This window comes from Poecilia reticulata, chromosome 18, assembly GCF_904066995.2.
Source record: "Poecilia reticulata chromosome 18, P_reticulata-male-v2, whole genome shotgun sequence".
Lineage (NCBI taxonomy): Eukaryota > Metazoa > Chordata > Actinopteri > Cyprinodontiformes > Poeciliidae > Poecilia > Poecilia reticulata.
The window spans coordinates 20134319-20153149 of record NC_088847.1 but is presented as its reverse complement, the minus strand read 5'-3'; the positions used below and the strand labels follow the sequence as shown (position 1 = coordinate 20153149).

At 36.2% G+C, this 18831-nt stretch overlaps 1 protein-coding gene and 1 pseudogene across 1 annotated transcript in view; both read right to left on the bottom strand.

The window, feature by feature from the left end:
- Window positions 1-4304: 4304 nt before the first annotated feature.
- Window positions 4305-6331, bottom strand: LOC145548896 (scavenger receptor cysteine-rich domain-containing group B protein pseudogene; annotated as a pseudogene).
- A 1462-nt stretch (window positions 6332-7793) lies between these two features.
- Window positions 7794-18831, bottom strand: part of LOC103480786 (scavenger receptor cysteine-rich type 1 protein M130-like) — a 33849-nt gene continuing 22811 nt past the window's right edge. The window contains 6 exon segments of the mRNA XM_081599981.1: window positions 7794-7901; window positions 7903-8114; window positions 10678-10964; window positions 11501-11837; window positions 16883-17209; window positions 18424-18735. Coding sequence (XP_081456107.1) covers window positions 7794-7901; window positions 7903-8114; window positions 10678-10964; window positions 11501-11837; window positions 16883-17209; window positions 18424-18735 — 1583 coding nt within the window.

Sequence of the window (18831 nt, the reverse complement as noted above, 5' to 3'; positions counted from 1 at the left end):
AGTTTTATGCTTTTGTATTTTAAAAAGTGAATAATTAAGCCCTATATGTCCAAACCTTAACCTTATTATTCTTTCCTCCTTCCTGTTTCTTCTTCCTTTCTTTTCCTTCCTACAAACTTTTGAATTTTATAAAACCATCTTCCTGTTAAACCTTCATCCCAGCTTCTCTGCCATATTTTCATCAGCTCCTCATTGATTTTACTTTTCACTTCAGATTTGCTTGTCCTAACAGTAAAACTAATAGGATTATATTTTGCCTTCTTTGCCGTTTTATCAGCCCTCTCGTTACCTATTACCCCTATATGTCCTGGAACCCATACAAAAACGACTACTAAGCCCATATTTTGTATTCTAAATAGAGTTTGATATATTTCTAATAAGATGTCCTCCTACAATCCATATTGTTATGTTATGCTTATCAAAGCCGAGTTTGAATCGGAGCAAATTATTGCTTGCAGTGGTTTTACATCCTCTATCCATTGTAATGCCAATAGTATAGCTAACCATTCTCCTGTATAAATTGATAACCCATCCGTAATTCGCTTCCCTATTTACAAATTGAATTCTGGGATTGCAAATGCTATTCCTATTTTTCGGCTCTTTTGATGCATCTGTAAACTTGGACATGTCGATAATACTGATTTAAATGTGATTGCACTGAATATCTATCTACCACATTTGATTTGTCTTGTTTCTTTACCATTAATGATTTATCTACTATTGTTTCTGGTAGAATCCAGGGTGGTATAATTGATATTGGATCTGTTTAACTAATTTCTAGAATATCAATTTTAAATTCCTTTATGTCCTTTTCAATTTTCAATCTATAACTTCTTTCTTTTCCTTTTCCCAACATGACTTTAAAATTTCCCGAGTTGGATGATCACATTTATTACCCATCAAATTTAACCAATAATTAATTCCTAGTTTAGTTCTCCTTAGATCTAATGGCATTTCTCCCGTTTCTATTTCTAATGCTGCTGTAGGTATTGTTTTGAATGCCCCAGTGCACAATCTTAATGCTTGATGTTGAATATTGTCCAATTTATCTAGATGAGTTTTAGCTGCTGAACTGTAAACTAAACAACCAAAATCAAAGTCAGATCTTATCATTCCTGTATAAAGCTGTTTTAACGATCGTCTGTCTGCCCCCATTCACTACCAGCCAAACACCTTAATATTTTCAACTTTCTCTTACATTTATCAACAATCTTTTGAATGTGAATATTCCATTTTAATTTTTCATCAAACCACAAACCTAAAACTTTTATACACTTTACCTGCTCTATTTTTTGATTATATAATTTAAATTCTATTACTTTGTTGTTTTTTTTCTGAGAAAATATAATTACTTTTGTTTTATCCACTGAGAATTTAAATCCCCATTTCAGAGCCCACACCTCTATACTGACCTTTTGTAATTTCTTTACTATAAACTCAATATTTTTTTCCATATTGCTCCATCATCTGCAAAGAGTGAACAATCCATATCCTTTCCAATATTTTTGAATATGTCAATTATCATAACCGAAAACAATAATGGACTTATAATACTACCCTGTGGCGTTCCATTTTCCACTATATATCTATCTGAAACTATTCTCCAATCTTACCTGTAATTTCCTGTTTGTTAAAAATCTTTAATCCATTCATATATTTTTCTTTAATCCCAATTGTGGTAACTTAATTAATAACCCCTCTACCACATCATATCATATGCCTTTTCAATATCGAAAAATACTGCACTACACTTTCTTTGTTTACTTGAGCTCTTCTAACTAACTTCATGCTCAAGACATAATGTTGACTCATTGGTGCACTTCCCTTCACAAAACCCCTTTGATAATTAAAATATCAATTTTTATTAAATAATACACTAATCTATTATTAATCATTTTTTCCATTATTTTACATAAGTTTGAAGTTATCCTATTGGCCTATAACTTTCTGGTTATGAATGATCTTTTCCTGGTTTAGCTATTGGTACAATAATAGATTCCTTCCATAACTCTGGTAATTTTCCCTCCTCCCATATTTTATTGATAATTGTAATATTATAGCTTTTGGCTTATCACTTAGTTGACTTATTCTATACCAAATTTATCTTTACCTGGTGGTGTATTTTTTATTTTTTTAAGCACACAATTTAATTCCACTATGGTAAAATCAACATTCAAAAAATTATTTATTTCTTCGTCACTCTGTATTAAATTTTTATACTCAACAGTATTTTCTCTTCCTTTTCTTCCCTCTTCACTAATGTTATTTGTGCTATGAATCTTACTAAATAATTTTGCCAATACCTCAGCTTTATCCTCATCTCCAATTATATCAACATTCTCTACTTTTAATACAGGATAATCAAACTTGTTTTTCATACCATTCATTTTTTTAATTACTTTCCATATCTTTTCAATTTTTGTATCTCTCTCTATTGTATTACAAAAAATTTTCCAATAGTCTCACTTAGCTTTCTTTATAATCCTCCTTACTACCTGTGAAAAGTTCTTTGCGTTTTGCAGCCATGATTCTAACACACCTGCGTGTATTAGAAACCTCAGCAGGTCTCCTTCACTGCCGCACAGGTGTAAACCCAGTAGCTCTCATGTTTCGTTTAAAGGCAGCTTGGAAAAACAGGTTACCAAATGTTAACAACGGATTAAAGTTTCAACTACTGATAAAAGTGACAGAGGACACAGATATGGGAAGAGTGGAAGTCCCTACTGTATCAAATTGACATAGGAATAACAGAGTTGGCCGTTCTAAGGTAAAAACCCAGCGCATACAGCGTTCATGTTGGGGTTTTCTTTGTTTGATTTTTTTCTTTTCAACCAGATGGCTTCCCGCGCCCCCCTGCAATGGCACGGCGCCCCAAAGTTTGGGAACCATTGCCTTAGGCAGAACAAAGGTAGGCCTCAATGTATTTTTAAGCACACTATTGGGTTTTAAACAGGTAGAATTAGCCATCTTACTGTATGATATCAAACTTAAAGGAACCCATCCAAAAAATAAAACAATTAGGAAAGCAAAAGGTTTTCTAAAAGGAAAGTGAGGACAGATTGGAAAAAGAAACGGTCAATTTTATTTTTATTTCATTTTCTTTCTTAAATTTGTGAAGTTAAAATAATCTAAGCAAATTTAGCTTAGGGACCCTTTATGTGTTGTTTTATTGAACCTTCAATTCCTTCACATATTTATTTTATCCTGACATATATTCTGACTATATAATTTAATTTAGAACCCCATATTGGGAAAATACTGACACAAGTTAACAGTGGTTATAATCTCTTAGTAAATGTATTTGAACAAAACAAGATGATCTGGAATTCAGAAGAGATTTATTATTTAGGGACTTTTACTTTACTGGACCCAGGGTCGCCATATAAGGGGGGAACGTTAGGACAATCCCAAGGGTTCCCACAATTTTTTTCCCATATAAATTGAAAAAAATGAAGACCTGTCAATTACAAAATTAATTATATTTTGTTTTCTAAAATTGTTTTTAGCAGAAAATATTAAATGTTACCCCTCAAAACCCAAAAAGCACACATTTGCTCTGAACACCCCCTGGATGAAATGGTTCATCCCTGCTTAGCGCTTCATGGTGACGGTGTTCAGCAGCAGTCAGCGCAAGACAAGAACGACTGTGGCAGTTAGTGTGCTGCCAATAAAATGATAAAATCAGGTTTTCAAAAAATAGAGACAGAAAATGGTAAGACTATGTTAAGAAAATACATTTAAAATAAACTAGTTTTAAAACTTAACATGTCTTGATTAAAATAGCCTAATTATAGTTTTAACATTAATAACTTATTCTGGCCTATTGACCTTTGTTTTACTTGTAGTTACAGCAGATTCTTTTATCTGCCCTTGTCTGTCTGGAAAAAAATCAGGAAAACGTTCCAGCTTTTCACACTGATCTGTTAAAGCCATAAACCAGCAGGAGTTCAGGAGAAGCTCTGCTTCCACTTTATTTAGACAATGGGGCAAATGGCTTTAGGGAGAGGGTCAGAGACAGGTCCTGGTTAGATGAGCAAAGATATACCTTATTTGAATAAATTAAATACAAGAATATAAAACTTTCTACACAGAGCAACAAATTAGATTTGCTCTTGCAATTCTCCAAAAACATCTTTGCTTTTTGATTGTCGTTTCCATCTTTTGTCTTTTTCCTTTCTCAGGTAAATTCATGTGTTGTTTGTGCTCTGAGGTTTCTGATGTTTTGTGATGTGCTTTTCTGGTGATAGTATGCATCTGTCTTGAATAAATGCTGATTATTGTGATGCTGTTATCTCTGCGTGATCTCAGTCTTTGCGCACAGCATTTTCTGAATCTGGGCATAAGAGAGGATATAACGAGTCAAAAGGTTTTAAAGTTCTAGAATTTTCCTCTCTTATTAAGAGTCAATTGTAACCCAGTTTTTCTTTAATTATTTTTTGTCATGGTGCACAAGATTCCTGGTGCCACCCTTGACTAGACAACCCAACATTTAAGCCTTTAAAGTGTTTCATTAAAAATATTTGTTAGTTTCACCTGTACAGACGACACCAGCATCTTTCCCATGTGTGCAGTTATGGATCCCAAATCCTTGATGATGACACTTTGTGAGTGAATCTTCATTTCCCAAACACGACACGTCATCAAGCCAGATTTGTCCTGTTCCTTCACCAAAGGTAGCATTACTGGTAGCAGACAGTGCTGGTCCACAGCCCATCTGTCTACAGACCACATGAGCATCTGTTAGGTCCCATCCATCACCACAGACTGTTCCCCAGACACCGTTGTGGTAGACTTCAACTCTTCCAGAACATTGTGTTGATCCATCACCAGCTAACCGGATACGCTCTAGAAGCAGAAGAAGAAACATAAAACAATATTTACCTTGATTTGAATTTCCTAAATTACAATAAAATCAGTCAATGTTCCAATAAAATTATTTTCTATTTGTAAAAAAAAACATTTTCTATAAAATGTTAACATATAAAACTCCATTTTTCAAGAAAATGTTCTTTCCAGCAAGATAAAATGACTTAAATGGATACATTGATCAGTTATCTAAAAAGTTATAAACAATGCAAAATATATTTAGATCTCCAATATTGAACCACATTGTTACATATGTACAAAAAGTTAGATGTACGGGTTTGTCTGTCCCACATTAATGAAAGCAGCTGCTCTGTCATTAATAGTATTGAGGGGAAAGCTGGAATTTAGTCTGATTCATCTGCTGTTTTCTCTCCTGTTATTCATAAGGTTGATATTTTCATCTCCATCCTTTGAGCATAATTTAGCCTTGTTGGACATTTCTAGAATAACTAAATTGGTCTCTGTTGTCGGGTTGCTAAAAACATATCAGCAACTTGGTGATTCTGTCTTATTAAATTCATAAATCATTATTTTTTATGCTGTAGTTTAGGATTTAAATGTGCATCTTTAAAGACTTGTAGCTCATAACATTTCTGTTGGCTCTTAGGTTTTCTAAAGACTTACCTCTCTGAAACATTTCAAAATTATGAACATAAGATGTGTTTCTGTCTAGAGAATAGCCATGTGTTTGACTGATGGAGTTACACGGATCAGAGATATTTCTATGCTTTAATACTCCTGATCAGCTGATTGTAATTCAGCAACACTGGTCATTGAAATCTCCTGTGCTAAAGTGAGGTAACATCTAAAACATGCAGGGCAGTGTGCCTTGAGGACCAGGGTTAGGAAACATGATCTAACTAATTTAGCTCGAGAGCACTTTCTCTGCTGTTTTATAAACAATAGATTCCTCCATAATATTTCTTTATCTACACCTATTATATTTCATCATGTACATTTAATTTATAACCTCAGAATTGTACAATATAACCAAGTTAACATTGGTTAAGACATTTTGTAACAACTAATGCAACTCTAAGTAATTGTGTTTGAACAAACTTAAATGATCCTAAATCCAGATAGTGATTTTCTACTTCTGGACTTTTATTTTTACTGGTTCACACAACCTTTAAGTCTTTGAACAATCAGTATATTTAATTAAAGATTTGTCAGTTTCACCTGAGCAGATGACACCAGCATCCCCCCAGTGTCCCCCCAGTATCCACAGCTATTGATCCCAAAACCTTGATGCCGACAGTGTGCAAGTGAAACTTCATTTCCCAAACACGACACGTATTCAAGCCAGATTTGTCCAGTTCCTTGACCAAAGCCAGCATTATAGGGGCACTCAGTGCTGGTCCACAGTCCAACTCTCTACAGACCACCTCAGCATCTGTTAAGTCCCATCCATAATGACAGACTGTTCCCAGACACCGTCATGGTAGACTTCAACTCTTCCAGACATCGTGTTGCTCCAGCACCAGCTAACCGGATATATTCTAGAAGCAGAAGAAGAAACATTCACAATATTTAGCTTGGATTTGAATTTTCTACATCACAATTACATTCAGTCACCACTAGCAAAATAAATGACTTAAATGGATACATGTTCAGTTATCTGAACAAATAACAAAAGTTAGAAGCAATGCAAATATGTTTGGAGCTCCATTATTGAACCAAATTGTTACATTATGTACAAAAGTTAGATGTACAGGTTTGTCTATCCCACATTAATGAAAGTAGCTGCTCTGTCATTAATAGTATTGAGGGGAATGTTGGAATTTAGTCTGATTCTCTGCTGTGTTTTCTCTCCTGTTATTCATAAGTTTGATATTTTCATCTACAACCTTTGAGCATAATTTAGCCGTGTTGGGCATTTCTACATTAGCTAAAATCCTCTGGTGTGGGCTGGCTAACACTAATCAATAACTTGGTGATTTTGTCTTAGCACATTCCTAATTATTATTCTTTCATGCTATAATTTAGAATTTAATTTGTGCCTTCAAATACTTGATATGTTACAAAACATTTCAAAATCCTCACATGTCAAGATGTACTTCACTCTAGAGAATATGCACGTTTTTGACAAATGGAGTTGCATCTAATTGTGTAATATTAAACTTACAGCAACCCATTAAAATGGTTGCAATATTGGGGCTGCACAGTGGTGCAGTTGGTAGCATTGTTGCCTTGCAGCAGGAAGGTCCTGGGTTCAATTCCCAGCCTGGGGTCTTTCTGCATGGAGTTTGCATGTTCTCCCTGTGCATGTGTGGGTTCTCTGGTTTCCTCCCACAGTCCAAAGACAGACTGTCGGGTTAATTGGTCTCTCTAAATTCTCCCTAGCTGTGTGTGCATGGCTGTTTGTCCTGTTGACAGAACTGGCGACCTGTCCAGGATGTACCCCGCCTCACCCCCAGAACGTTAGCTGGAAATAGGCACCAGCACCTCCCAACCTCACTAGGGACAAGGTGTACAGGTTGCAATATTGTCTTGTGTGAATATTTTTATGCAGTTTGGAGAAATTTCAAAGCACTTTTCAAAGTTGAATTTCATTCACTTTGAAATATTAGATATTGATATCTTCCTAAAACTCCAAATGTGCCAAACTGCTGCATGAAAAAATGCAGAATAATCTATATAGCTGTTTCATTAAACATTGAATTCCCTTATTAATTCAGTTTTTATTGATTATATTCATTCGATATGCATTTAAGTCATGCCCTAACCTCACAATTGGAGAATACCAACACAAGTTAACATTGGTTAAATACATTTTATAACAACTACAGCAAACTACTAATAATTGTGTTTGAACAACCCTAATGTGATCCTGAATCCAGAAAGTTATTTACTATTTGGGGACTTATATTTACTGGTTCACAGAAAATTTAAGCCTTTAAACAATCAACATATTTAATTAAACTTTGTCAAGTTTCACCTGTACAGACGACACCAGCATCTTTTCCATGTGCACAGTTATGGATCCCAAATCCTTGATGCTGACACTCTGCAAGTGAAGTTTCATTTCCCAACACGACACGTCATCAAGCCGATTTGTCCTGTTCCTTCACCAAAGGTGGCACTACTAGTAGCAGACAGTGCTGGTCCACAGCCCAACTGTCTACAGACCACTTGAGCATCTGTTAAGCTCCATCCATCATCACAGACCGTTCCCCAGACGCCGTTGTGGTAGGCTTCAACTCTTCCAGAACATCGTGTTGCTCCAGCACCAGCTAACCGGATACGCTCTTGAAGAAGAACAAACATAGAACAATGTTAACTCGGATTTGTTCACTTTTACATCTTCTGAAACATAAAAATCATAAAAATGTTTTAGATACGTAGCACCGACAGACACAGCTATCCATTTGCTCTATGGTAGAAATATCTGACGAGGTAGCACATATAGTCAGAACACCAGGCCTGGCTGGATTAACACATATCCAGCCTGTAAACCTGTGCAGTTTTTAGCAGTCAGTTTATGCTCCTAACATATTTGTTAGAATATATTCACCAAATCGTTTATTTGGACCCAATATTGTTTTTGGGTTGGTTTTGTTTAATTCTGTCTTTCTGTTCCTCTTAGTTTATCAGGTATGCCTGAGTTCAGTTTTGTTTGATCATTCTTCATTAGTTTCCTGATTTGAGTTTACAGATTTTTATTAGACTCTGACACCGGTCATACAAGGATCTAAGAGCCCGTATCAAAGGGTCCGGTACCTCATTCTCCAGAGAACCCCACACAAGACCCCGAAGGACAAGGTCCAACGCCTTCTCCAAGTCCACAAAACACATGGAGACCGGTTGGGCAAATTCCCTTGCACCCTCCAGGACCCTGCTGAGGGTGTAAGCTGGTCCAGTGTTGCACAACAGGATGAAAGCCACACTGCTCTTCTGAATCCAAAGTTCCACTATCCTATGGACCCTCCTCTCCAGGACCACTGAATAGATCTTATAAGGAGGCTTACGAGTGTGACCCCCAGTAATTTCAGTACACTCTCCAGTCCCTCTTTTTGATAAGGGAACCCCCACCCACCTGGATTGGCATCCCCACTGCCAATCCAGGGGAACTACCCCGATGTCAATGCAATATTGCAGAGTCGCGTCAGCAACACACCTTACAACATCCAGAGCCTTAAGGAACCCAGAACCAATCTCATCCGCCCCAGTGACCCTTCCACAGAGAGCTTTTTAACCACCTCGGCGACCTCGTCCCCAGAGATTGGAGAGCCCGACCCAGAGTCCCCAGGCTCAGTTTCCTCAATGGAAGGCATGTTGGTGGGATTTAGGAGGTCTTTGAACTATTCTGGCCCACCGATCCACAATGTCCCGAGTCGAGGTCAGCAGCACACCATTCCCACTATAACAGTGTTGTTGCTGCACTGCGTCCCCCTCCTGTGACGACGGATGTTGGACCAGAATGGCCTCAAGCCATGCAGAGTCTTTTCTCATGGCGTCTCCAACTCCTTCCATGTCAATGTTATTGCCTCAGCAACCACTCGTGCCAGATGCCTCTTCAGATGCCAGTGACCATCAGCTGCGTCTGGACTTCCACAGGCCAAAAAGGGCCAATAGGACTCCTTTTTCAGCCTGGCGGTATGTCTCACCGAAGGTGTCTACCAACGGGTTTGAGGGTTGTCGCTGTGACAGGCACCGACAACGTTGTGGCCACAGCTCCGATAAGCCGCATCAACAATGGAGGCACAGAACATGGTCCACTCAGACTCGATGTCCTCCATGAGTAAGAGCCTGGCCACCAGGTGCTCGCCATCATGCCTCCCTCCAGACCTGGCTCTGCAGTGTGGCACCAGTGACCTGCATCTGGGCGAGGGAACACAAAATCCAACGTTCTCATCCGCCATAGGGGTCCTCATGCTGCGCCTTGTCCCTCGGGGAGGACTGTGGGTGGTTCTCCGTACCAGGCCCTTTGATAAAGGCTGTCATGTCCTTGTATGACCGGTGTCAGAGTCTAATAAAAATGTAGGACTTTTCTGCCTTGGTGACCCTACCAGGGGCATGAATCCCCAGACAGCATAGCTTCTAGGATCATTGGGACACTCAAACCTCTCCACCACAACAAGGCAGCCCAAGGAGAGGGTTGTCACCTTAATGTCAGGAACATTAAGGTACCATCCTTATAAAATCTTCTTGTAGAGTCTATCAGGTTGCCTCCACTAATACAAGATGTTTTGTTTAGGAATATGTCTCTTTACTACAAATAAGCTGAACATCTGTAGAAAGATGAGCAGTTTGTGGATTCTTTTAATTATTGTGTGTTATAAAGCATAAATGGTTTTTAACCATGTAATTTCACATTGCAAAGTATATGTACACCGTTGTCTCTGAACTTAGACTTGAAAACTCTCCATAAGAAGAAACAACCTGTGGCCCAATGAAATAAGTTAACATTTATCCCTTATTAATTCTTGTCTTTTTTCTTCCAATCAAGAGGATTTGTTTTTTTATTCCACAGCAATTTATTGAGTCTTGCATATTTCTGACTTGTTGTTCCTGAAAAACAGAAATCCCTGGTTTCCTGCTAGAATGACCAGGAATGCCAGTATACTAAGAGTTGCATTTCAAAGTAGCAGAAAGCTAACACAAGTTAACATAGAGGTTAAAGAAATAGTGTAACAACCCATAACATTAATAATTATCTGAAGAAATTGTTAAGTGTCCCAAAAAAGTGGTTTACAGTTTTGGGACCAGTGTTTTAGATAACTTCAAACAACTCTCACTGGTGCACAAAGATGTTAAGTGATAAATATTTTCTATAAAGACATTTGTTTGAGAAATAAATGTCAGCTTCACCTGTGCAGATGACACCAGCATCTTGCCAGTGTCCACAGTAATTGAACCCAAATCTTTGATGCTGACACTTTGTAAGTGAAGTTTCATTTCCCAAACACGACATGTCATCGAGCCAGATTTGTCCAGTTCCTTGACCGAAGAAAGCATAATTGGTAGCAACCAGCGCCGTCCCACAGTCCAACTGTCTACAGACCACTTCGGCATCTGTTAAGTCCCATCCATTATCACAGACTGTTCCCCAGACACCATTGTGGTAGACTTCAACTCTTCCAGAACATTGTGTTGATCTATCACCAGCTAACCGGATCTGGTCTAGAAGCAAAAGAAACATAAAACAATATTTATCTTTGATATACAATTCATAAAACACAAAATAAATTCACTCACCACCAACAAGAGAAAATGAGTCAAAAGAGTGCACTATTCAGTTAGCTGAGAAAACACCACAAAAAGATTTAACCAAAAACTGTGTTTAATTGTTGAATCAAATTAAACACAGTTTTTGGTTTATATGTATATCTTTTATACATATAAAAGATATATTGTATCTTTTATATGTATAAAAGATACAATATATTCTGCTGTCATTCTTATTGTTTTGGTGTATGTTGGAATTTAATCAGATTCATCTGCTGTGTTCCCCCCTATTGTTCACAAGTTAGATTTTTTTCATCTCTTTTCTTGATCGTAACTAAAGCAAACTACTAAATAATTGTATTTGACAGAACAATATGATCTGGAATCCAGAAAGTGATTTTTTATTTGGGGACTTTTATTTTACTGATTCACACAACATTTAAAGATATTTAAACAATATCTTTACTTTATTAAATAATTGTTAGTTTCACCTGAACAGACGACACCAGCATCTTTCCCATGTGTGCAGTTATGGATCCCAAATCCTTGATGCTGACACTCTGTAAGTGAATCTTCATTTCCCACACATGACACGTCATCAAGCCAGATTTGTCCTGTTCCTTCACCAAAGGTGGCATTACTGGTAGCAGACAGCGCTGGTCCACAGTCCAGCTCTCTACAGACCACCTCAGCATCTGTTATGTCCCATCCATCATCACAGACCGTTCCCCAGACACCATTGTGGTAGACTTCAACTCTTCCAGAACATTGTGTTGATCCAGCACCAGCTAACCGGATCTGGTCTTGAAGCAGCAGAATAAACATAAAACAATATTTAGTTTGAGTCTCCTGAAGCACAAATCAATTCATCCTCATTTAAATAGAAAAAAACATGTTAATGTTTATAAAAACTATTTTGTAGCAAGTGAAAATTTTGTCCAAAGATTACACTGATCAGTGAAATGAAAAAACACTTAAAAATTTGAAAAAGCAAAATGTGTTTAGAGCTTCATTATTGAACCAAAGTGTTACATATGTACAAAAAGTAAAATGTATACTGTTGTATAGCTATTCACATTAATCCAAACAGCTGCTCTGGCGTTATTAGTATATTTGACTATGTTGTTGTAAGCGAGTCTGATTCATCTGCTGTGTTTTCTCTACTGTAATTCTCAAGTTTTATATTTTCATTTCCAACCGTTGAGCATAATTTAGCCTTGTTGGATATTTCTGCATGGGGTGGCTTAAGACTTACCAGCAATTTGGTGATTCAGTCTAATTACATTCACAATTTATTTATTTTTTATGCTGCAATTTAGGATTTAAATATATATGCATATTTTAATACATGTGACTTATTACATTTCTGTGGTGTCTTAGGTTTTCTAAAGCTTTATCTGTCCGAAACATTTCAAAACCCTCAACATATCAAGATGTACTTCAGTCTAGAGAAATATCATGTTTTTGACGAATGGAGTTACGTGGATCAAAGAAGAGTTTACAGGTATTCTGTAGGCCAGTGGTTCCCAAACTTTTTGTCCTGCGCCCCCCCAGGGGTTTCCAAACATTTTCTGGGCCCCCACTATTGATTACAAATAGCTGTGTGGTTGAACGACGTGTGTTTGCGGGGGGATCGACTTTTAGGGGGGCAAAATGAATCTATGTAGCTGAACATAGACAACAACATAACCTACAAGCTACTTGTTAACAAGCTTAAGGTGCTGTATTGATATTAGCTAGTCATCATTTAGCTATCATTAGCTGCATCCAACAGCTTTACTCAACTCAGTCGGTTATCTTTATTTTTTTAAGAAACCGAATAATTATTTGAATATGTCTACTCCCCAAATCCCTCCTCAAAAAATCTGATAAATTTAATCTTTCTTTAATACCTTCACACTCTCTCAATAGGCATCTTCATATTTATAACACTCTAAAATAACATGCCCTATTGTTTCAAACTTCTCACAATAATCACACTTTCCAGTTTTATGCTTTTGTATTTTAAAAAGTGAATAATTAAGCCCTGTATGTCCAAACCTTAACCTTGTTATTATTCTTTCCTCCTTCCTGTTTCTTCTTCCCTTTCTTTTCCTTCCTACAAACTTTTGAATTTTATAAAACCATCTTCCTGTTAAACCTTCATCCCAGCTTCTCTGCCATATTTTCATCAGCTCCTCATTGATTTTACTTTTCACTTCAGATTTGCTTGTCCTAACAGTAAAACTAATAGGATTATGTTTGGCCTTCTTTGCCGTTTTATCAGCCCTCTCGTTACCTATTACCCCTATATGTCCTGGAACCCATACAAAAACGACTACTAAGCCCATATTTTGTATTCTAAATAGAGTTTGATATATTTCTAATAAGATGTCCATCCTACAATCCATATTGTTATATGTTATGCTTATCAAAGCCGAGTTTGAATCGGAGCAAATTATTGCTTGCAGTGGTTTTACATCCTCTATCCATTGTAATGCCAATAGTATAGCTAACCATTCTCCTGTATAAATTGATAACCCATCCGTAATTCGCTTCCCTATTTACAAATTGAATTCTGGGATTGCAAATGCTATTCCTATTTTTCCGGCTCTTTTGATGCATCTGTAAACTTGGACATGTCGATAATACTGATTTAAATGTGATTGCACTGAATATCTATCTACCACATTTGATTTGTCTTGTTTCTTTACCATTAATGATTTATCTACTATTGTTTCTGGTAGAATCCAGGGTGGTATAATTGATATTGGATCTGTTTAACTAATTTCTAGAATATCAATTTTAAATTCCTTTATGTCCTTTTCAATTTTCAATCTATAACTTCTTTCTTTTCCTTTTCCCAACATGACTTTAAAATTTCCCGAGTTGGATGATCACATTTATTACCCATCAAATTTAACCAATAATTAATTCCTAGTTTAGTTCTCCTTAGATCTAATGGCATTTCTCCCGTTTCTATTTCTAATGCTGCTGTAGGTATTGTTTTGAATGCCCCAGTGCACAATCTTAATGCTTGATGTTGAATATTGTCCAATTTATCTAGATGAGTTTTAGCTGCTGAACTGTAAACTAAACAACCAAAATCAAAGTCAGATCTTATCATTCCTGTATAAAGCTGTTTTAACGATCGTCTGTCTGCCCCCATTCACTACCAGCCAAACACCTTAATATTTTCAACTTTCTCTTACATTTATCAACAATCTTTTGAATGTGAATATTCCATTTTAATTTTTCATCAAACCACAAACCTAAAACTTTTATACACTTTACCTGCTCTATTTTTGATTATATAATTTAAATTCTATTACTTTGTTGTTGTTTTTCTGAGAAAATATAATTACTTTTGTTTTATCCACTGGGAATTTAAATCCCCATTTCAGAGCCCACACCTCTATATCAATACTGACCTTTTGTAATTTCTATACTATGAACTCAATATTTTTCCCTCTTTTCCATATTGCTCCATCATCTGCAAAGAGTGAACAATCCATATCCTTTCCAATATTTTTGAATATGTCAATTATCATAACCGAAAACAATAATGGACTTATAATACTACCCTGTGGCGTTCCATTTTCCACTATATATTTATCTGAAACTATTTCTCCAATTCTTACCTGTAATTTCCTGTTTGTTAAAAAATCTTTAATCCATTCATATATTTTTCCTTTAATCCCCAATTTGTGTAACTTAATTAATAACCCCTCTACCACATCATATCATATGCCTTTTCAATATCGAAAAATACTGCCACTACACTTTCTTTGTTTACTTGAGCTCTTCTAACTAACTTCATGCTCAAGACATAATGTTGACTCATTGGTGCACTTCCCTTCACGAAAACCCCTTTGATAATTAAAAATATCCATTTTTATTTAAATAATACACTAATCTATTATTAATCATTTTTTCCATTATTTTACATAAGTTTGAAGTTAATCCTATTGGCCTATAACTTTCTGGTTTTGAATGATCTTTTCCTGGTTTAGCTATTGGTACAATAATAGATTCCTTCCATAACTCTGGTAATTTTCCCTCCTCCCATATTTTATTGAATAATTGTAATATTATAGCTTTTGGCTTATCACTTAGTTGACTTATTCTATACCAAATTTTATCTTTACCTGGTGCTGTATTTTTTATTTTTTTAAGCACACAATTTAATTCCACTATGGTAAAATCAACATTCAAAAAATTATTTATTTCTTCGTCACTCTGTATTAAATTTTTATACTCAACAGTATTTTCTCTTCCTTTTCTTCCCTCTTCACTAATGTTATTTGTGCTATGAATCTTACTAAATAATTTTGCCAATACCTCAGCTTTATCCTGATCTCCAATTATATCAACATTCTCTACTTTTAATACAGGATAATCAAACTTGTTTTTAATACCATTCATTTTTTTAATTACTTTCCATATCTTTTCAATTTTTGTATCTCTCTCTATTGTATTACAAAAATTTCTCCAATAGTCTCCCTTAGCTTTCTTTATAATCCTCCTTACTACCTGTGAAAAGTTCTTTGCGTTTTGCAGCCATGATTCTAACACACCTGCGTGTATTAGAAACCCCAGCAGGTCTCCTTCACTGCCGCACAGGTGTAAACCCAGTAGCTCTCATGTTTCGTTTAAAGGCAGCTTGGAAAAACAGGTTACCAAATGTTAACAACGGATTAAAGTTTCAACTGGACCCAGGGTCGCCATATAAGGGGGGAACGTTAGGACAATCCCAAGGGTTCCCACAATTTTTTTCCCATATAAATTGAAAAAAATGAAGACCTGTCAATTACAAAATTAATTATATTTTGTTTTCTAAAATTGTTTTAAGCAGAAAATATTAAATGTTACCCCTCAAAACCCAAAAAGCACACATTTGCTCTGAACACCCCCTGGATGAAATGGTTCATCCCTGCTTAGCGCTTCATGGTGACGGTGTTCAGCAGCAGTCAGCGCAAGACAAGAACGACTGTGGCAGTTAGTGTGCTGCCAATAAAATGATAAAATCAGGTTTTCAAAAAAATAGAGACAGAAAATGGTAAGACTATGTTAAGAAAATACATTTAAAATAAACTAGTTTTAAAACTTAACATGTCTTGATTAAAATAGCCTAATTATAGTTTTAACATTAACTTATTCTGACCTATTGACCTTTGTTTTACTTGTAGTTACAGCAGATTCTTTTATCTGCCTTTTGTCTGTCTGGAAAACAAATCAGGAAAACGTTCCAGCTTTTCACACTGATCTGTTAAAGCCATAAACCAGCAGGAGTTCAGGAGAAGCTCTGCTTCCACTTTATTTAGACAATGGGGCAAATGGCTTTAGGGAGAGGGTCAGAGACAGGTCCTGGTTAGATGAGCAAAGATATACCTTATTTGAATAAATTAAATACAAGAATATAAAACTTTCTACACAGAGCAACAAATTAGATTTGCTCTTGCAATTGTCCAAAAACATCTTTGCTTTTTGTTTGTCATTTCCATCTTTTGTCTTGTTCCTTTCTCAGGTAAATTCATGTGTTGTTTGTGCTCTGAGGTTTCTGATGTTTTGTGATGTGCTTTTCTGGTGATAGTATGAATCTGTCTTGAATAAATGCTGATTATTGTGATGCTGTTATCTCTGCGTGATCTCAGTCTTTGCGCACAGCATTTTCTGAATCTGGGCATAAGAGAGGATATAACGAGTCAAAAGGATTTTAAAGTTCTAGAATTTTTTCTCTCTTAATAAGAGTCAATTCGTAACCCAGTTTTTCTTTAATTACATTTTTTGTCATGGTGCACAAGATTCCTGGCGCCACCCTTGACTAGACAACCCAACATTTAAGCCTTTAAAGTGTTTCATTAAAAATATTTGTTAGTTTCACCTGTACAGACGACACCAGCATCTTTCCCATGTGTGCAGTTATGGATCCCAAATCCTTGATGATGACACTTTGTGAGTGAATCTTCATTTCCCAAACACGACACGTCATCAAGCCAGATTTGTCCTGTTCCTTCACCAAAGGTAGCATTACTGGTAGCAGACAGTGCTGTCCCACAGCCCATCTGTCTACAGACCACATGAGCATCTGTTAGGTCCCATCCATCACCACAGACTGTTCCCCAGACACCGTTGTGGTAGACTTCAACTCTTCCAGAACATTGTGTTGATCCAGCACCAGCTAACCGGATCTGGTCTTGAAGCAGAAGAAGAAACATAAAACAATATTTACCTAGGATTTGAATTTCCTAAATTACAATAAAATCAGTCAATGTTCCAATAAAATTATTTTCTATTTGTAAAAAAAAACATTTTCTATAAAATGTTAACATATAAAACTCCATTTTTCAAGAAAATGTTCTTTCCAGCAAGATAAAATGACTTAAATGGATACATTGATCAGTTATCTAAAAAGTTATAAACAATGCAAAATATATTTAGATCTCCAATATTGAACCACATTGTTACATATGTACAACAAGTTAGATGTACAGGTTTGTCTGTCCCACATTAATGAAAGCAGCTGCTCTGTCATTAATAGTATTGAGGGGAAAGCTGGAATTTAGTCTGATTCATCTGCTGTTTTCTCTCCTGTTATTCATAAGGTTGATATTTTCATCTCCATCCTTTGAGCATAATTTAGCCTTGTTGGACATTTCTAGAATAACTAAATTGGTCTCTGTTGTCGGGTTGCTAAAAACATATCAGCAACTTGGTGATTCTGTCTTATTAAATTCATAAATCATTATTTTTTCATGCTGTAGTTTAGGATTTAAATGTGCATCTTTAAAGACTTGTAGCTCATAACATTTCTGTTGGCTCTTAGGTTTTCTAAAGACTTACCTCTCTGAAACATTTCAAAATTATGAACATAAGATGTGTTTCTGTCTAGAGAAATAGCCATGTGTTTGACTGATGGAGTTACATGGATCAGAGATATTTCTCTGCTTTAATACTCCTGATCAGCTGATTGTAATTCAGCAAACACTTGTCAATTGAAATGTCCTGTGCTAAAGTAAGGTAACATCTAAAACATGCAGGCCAGTGTGCCTTGAGGACCAGGGTTAGGAAACACTGATCTAAACTAATTTAGCTCAGAGAGCACTTTCTCTGCTGTTTTAATAAACAATAGATTCCTCCATAATATTTCTTTATCTACACCTATTATATTTCATCAATGTACATTTAATTTATAACCTCAGAATTGTACAATATAACCAAAGTTAACATTGGTTAAAGACATTTTGTAACAACTAATGCAAACCTCTAAGTAATTGTGTTTGAACAAAACTTAAATGATCCTAAATCCAGATAGTGATTTTCTACTTCTGGACTTTTATTTTACTGGTTCACACAACCTTTAAGCCTTTGAACAATCAGTATATTTAATTAAAGATTTGTCAGTTTCACCTGAGCAGATGACACCAGCATCCCCCCAGTGTCCACAGCTATGGATCCCAAATCCTTGATGCCGACAGTGTGCAAGTGAAGCTTCATTTCCCAAACACGACACGTATTCAAGCCAGATTTGTCCAGTTCCTTGACCAAAGCCAGCATTATAGGGAGCACTCAGTGCTGGTCCACAGTCCAACTCTCTACAGACCACCTCAGCATCTGTTAAGTCCCATCCATAATGACAGACTGTTCCCCAGACACCGTCATGATAGACTTCAACTCTTCCAGAACATCGTGTTGCTCCAGCACCAGCTAACCGGATATAGTCTAGAAGCAGAAGAAGAAACATTCACCAATATTTAGCTTGGATTTGAATTTTCTACATCACTATTACATTCAGTCACCACTAGCAAGATAAAATGA